Genomic DNA, 5202 nt, shown 5'->3' with positions numbered 1-5202 from the left:
AAACTAAATATAAAAAGAAATGACAAAGTGAAAATTATGAGTAAAAAATGTACACCAACAATACCATCGCCATCAAACTCTACTATCGTTATCATTACCACCACCATCAGCATCATCATCATAATCATCATTGTTATTATTATTATTACTCTAACTATCATCAACACCACCATACGCACATATATCCAAATATATACAAACACACTTATGTCCAATTCCTTTTATAAACAAATAACATAGGGTTTATAATATTTACACCATATGTATTACACGCACGCACGAACACACACACACGTATAAACATAAATAGACATACATACAAACAAACAAACAAACACCGTCACCATCTTGAAACAGCAACTATGATCTCAAGATATTAAAAACAAAATACCATTTATATCAATTAATATATATATATATATATATATATATATATATATATATATATATATATATCAATGCATGGTGGTTGTTGTGGTTGCCGTTTCAAAAGTGAAAATATCCTAAGAATTGTGTAAAGTTTAAAATGGTGTACGAAAAATTGTTGTATACATATTGTCAGTATGATGAATGTATTGTATATATGTATATATACATCATGAAACTTTCATCATCATATCACCATATCGTCATCATAGTCATCTAACCAGACGCCAAACACAGCAGTCACTATGTTACCATACTCATCATTACCATCACACGATATCGTCGTCATCATCATTCTCATCACCATGACCATCACAATCACGAATCACTATTATTTCCAGAATCTTCGCCACCATTTGGATCGCGTTGAATGCAACTACCACTACTACCGAGACGACGACTACCGCCGTCGTCGTTATTCGCACCGTCGCAACCATCATTTTCATCGTCTTCTTCATCGTCGTCGTCGTCGTCATCGTAATCCTCGACGCAATCTTCGTCGTAGAAGTCCATTTCTGAGAGGCAGTCGTGTGCGGTACTGTTGGACGGTCCGGACGAGATGCAGTACTCAGAAACCGTCACTGGCACCTCCACTCCGTCCTTTTCTGCATCCAACTTTGTTTGTAATACTTGTTTCCTGTGTGTGTGTTTGTTTGTGTGTGTGTTTGTGTGTGTTCGTTTGTGTATGCGCGTACATATGTATGCATGTTCTCATCTTATGTCGAGATAATAATTATTATAATAATAAATATAACTATAAAACTATATTATGTTACTGTGATGATGACGTGATGGTTACAAAGATGACGAAGATAAAAATGATGAAGAAGATGATGATACTGAAGAGAATAATGATAAAAATGGAATGATGATTAAGAGGAAAATGAAAATAAACTGAATAAAAATGGGAAATATGGTTCGTGTGAGATGATGAGTGTTGTTGATTCATTCATTCCTAATTTTCCACTCAACACAACTGAGAAAAACACATCAAAGACATATTGTGTGTGTGCATTTGTGTGTGTGACTGTGTGACTTAATCTGTAATAAACTACCCATAATTATCTTTACAATCATCATCATTATTATCACCATCAACATTCATCCAATCAAGATGTCTTCACATTCTCAGTATCACCAATCACCATCTCACGCATCACCGTCATCATCACCATCATTTCAACGCATATTTTATCTACTTAAAATATGAATCAATTGCCTAATATTGTCAACATCATAACCATTTATAGGATTATAATTATCACTGATAGTGACTATGATGGTAATAAGATGATTAAGAATTTGATGATGATGGTGACGCGTGCTGACCTCCGGTAACCCCTGATGACCCATGGTAACCCCTAATGACCTCCTGATGACCTCTAACCTGACTTTGAGCTCGTAATCCTTACTCTTTCCCTCCTTCCACTTCCTGAATGAGACTGAGGCGTCGACGTTGGCAGGCGACGAGGTGTTTGGCTCGTTCAAGAGGGATATGATACTCAGTAGAATAGTTCTATCGTAGTGTGTATGTTTGTTTGTGTGTGTTAGTGTGTGTTTGTTTGTGAGTGTATTCGTTTGTGTGTGTGTGAAGAGATCATTTGCCATAAAATTCATCTAAACAAACATTTTAACATATTATTTATAGAATATAACATAACGTAGCATAACATATCATTATAACTTAGGCAAGTTGAATCACCTAAAATAACCAAGAAGCAAGTATACGTAAAACGAATGTATGTATGTATGTATGTATGTATGTATGTATGTATGTATGTATGTATGTATGTATATATGCATGTAAGTTTGCAAGTCACCATAGCTAAAATGTCTATCACATGATCTAAAGTTTACATGATCTATAGTGACTGAATTAAAAAAAAATACAGGTTGACAACAGTCTTAAAAAAAGACTAACAATATTTATGAAAATTATGAAAGCTTTTATATATATGAAAGTAATTATAGTATATTATATAAATTATTATTATTATTATTATATTGATAATTTAATTATAGTATATTATATAAATTATTATTATTATTATTATTATTATATTGATAATTTAATTATAGTATATTATATAAATTATTATTATTATTATTATTTTGATAATAATTAATCCTCTGTTGTTATTGCTATTTTTAAATATTACCACACCTAAAATTGTTTAGCTTTAAAGACAACTACTATTGAAAAAATGGATCAGTGAATACAAATATTTAGACACGCATAACAACTTTAGATACACACTCATACATACACACACACACACACACACACACACACACACACACACACACACACACACACAAACAGATATGCACACAAATAAACTCTTTTTCATCTTGTGTCAATGTGTATGAAAAATATACTCATATATACACATATTAGTACCTGACATTTTGAGTGGGATTCCACCTTTCTGATGGCAACTCCCCGCTGAGCGGGTCGTCCGTTGGGGGGTGGAGAATGCTTATGCACACCTCACCATTCTGTGTGGTGTTTTTTGGTGATTGTATAAATTGAATGCATGATTTTGAATTGTTGGTGAATGTATGATTTTGAATCGTTGGTGACTGCATGATTTTAAATCGTTGGTGATCGTATGGTTTTAAATCAGCAGTGATAGCATTGTATTGTTTGCTTACTTGTATATATACAATTGTTTCAATGCCTGATTTGTTTGATATATATTCTTATCACGCTGATTTTGTAATCTTTTCAATACAATTTAAATTCAATCGAAATTAAAGTAGTGACCAGAATCCCAATTAATCATTAAGTGCTAACAATATCGCAATTATTCATTAGAAGTGAGATGATGCAATGCTGATTAGGCAGGTAAAAAAAATCACTCTCCTTATTATCATCATCATCATTAGTCATCACCATTAATCATTTTCACTATTCATCATCATTAATCATCATCATCATTATTTATAGTAACTTACATCCTTATAGCCATCCACATAAATTGGATTGAATTAAATAAACAAAAAAAATGAAGCTTTGAGGTGGAAGCAGAGGAATGAGAGAAAGAGAGAGAGAGAGAGAGAGAGAAAAAAAGAGAGAAAAAAGAGAGAGAGAAAGTGAGAAACTAGATATAGGATTAAAAATAGAGGAATGGATAACAACAAACTTCATAAATGTTTGGATGCCACATTCTTGTGAGGAAGTTGAACTTTGGAGGTGAGTATGGGTAGTCCTGAGGAAACTTCATTTGAGCCTGCCAACAAAAAGTGATGTTCAAAATTCAATTTATGATAACCATCATTAATTAATCAGTATAAAACTTGGAAAATCAAACTCAATTATCAACATAAAGTTAAAAGAAAGAAGTTATTGAAATCAAAAATTAGTTAAGCTCTAAATAAACATTGTATATTTTCAAAGACAAAATATTACTTATGCTTTTGAGAACTAAAGAACAGTACACTCTTGTAATTTTTTTTGCTCAAGTCTACTATGGCATATTATTTTGGTTATTCAAAAAATATTTTTAGCTATTTAAATGATCAACTAAAAATTTGACAATTTGATGATGAAGATGATGTTGAATATCCATTTAAAGAGCAAACAATGAACAAGTAGTTCTAACTCCTCAAGATTGTGACCTTCAAATTCATATATGACCTATATATATATTCAGGGATGGTAAAAAAATAAAATTACAAAATTATAATAAAACATCACACCTGTCTTAGTTACTTACATTTAAATTAAATATAACTGGCATCAAATGAATTTCACATCTATCAACCAAACTAAATCAAATTGTTAGAAAAAAATAATGTCTATGTATAAATAAATTATTCTATCTTACTTTTTTTTCTCAGTTTCTCAAGTTATGTTATATAATTCAAACATTAATAAATGTAATTTATATGACGCCAAAACAAGCTCAAAAATAATTCATCACTTAAACAATAAAAATTTAAAAAAACCCTGAAATAAACTTGGAAAAGGCTAGCAAACATTCGTTAGCAAGCATTCAGTTTCAAATTATTTAGAAAAATAAAAAGTATAGTAAATTAAATTTGTTATGAAATAATAAATAATTTTAAGTTTATTATGATATTTATTAATAATTATGAGTTGGCTTATGGCCAGGTTAAGGTGAGGAAACCTTTGTCAAACGAAAGTTTGCTGATTTCAGACAAGTAGAGATAAGGTCAGGCCAGTACCTTGGATGGTGAAGAAAAGGTCTTTCTTACTTACTTTGTCTTACCTTTTAATCGACTTAAGCAATGATTTTAAAAAATTAAATATGGTGTAAACTGTAAATTATTGAAAAAATAGCCACAAATTCAAATTGATAATTTAAATTTAACTTTAATAAAATTTACCTTGAAATATCCACCCTGATAGAGCGTGTCAGGGGGTCCAAATATGGCGACATCCCAGACGAAAATGTTGGAATCATCAGGCAGGAAAACGCGGAAACCTTCAACGGGCTCGCTGTGAATTTTTTTCAGTTCCAACTGTAGAAACCTGACAGCACTAGAAGAAGCTGAACTACCAGCCATTTTGTTTGTCCTTCTTACTTAGTCGTCACTAACAACTAACTTCACTTTCAAAATAACTTTTGTATTTAATTTATTCGAGAAATTTTTTAAAATTCGCAATAAAATTAAAAAAGAAATTTATCAACGAACGAATGACGAAAATTATATTATTTTATTTATTTATTATCAACTCAAAATGATGTTTTTTTATGTCAGAAAAGGCAATTCCTAGAGAGGCTCACCAACAACACAATGGTAGAGTAG

At 31.1% G+C, this 5202-nt stretch overlaps 1 protein-coding gene across 1 annotated transcript; it reads right to left on the bottom strand.

Moving 5' to 3' along the window:
• Positions 1-744: 744 nt before the first annotated feature.
• HELRODRAFT_71946 (hypothetical protein) lies at positions 745-4959 on the bottom strand (the record flags this gene model as incomplete). The annotated part of the gene is made up of 5 exons (XM_009012859.1): positions 745-1063; positions 1796-1942; positions 2828-2925; positions 3573-3659; positions 4780-4959. The coding sequence occupies 5 exons, from the start codon at positions 4957-4959 to the stop codon at positions 745-747; spliced, it is 831 nt and encodes a 276-aa protein (XP_009011107.1).
• Positions 4960-5202: the final 243 nt, after the last annotated feature.

This window comes from Helobdella robusta, assembly GCF_000326865.2.
Source record: "Helobdella robusta unplaced genomic scaffold HELROscaffold_11, whole genome shotgun sequence".
Lineage (NCBI taxonomy): Eukaryota > Metazoa > Annelida > Clitellata > Rhynchobdellida > Glossiphoniidae > Helobdella > Helobdella robusta.
Note: the sequence above shows the minus strand (reverse complement) of the source record. Positions and strands in the feature narration are given on the sequence as shown.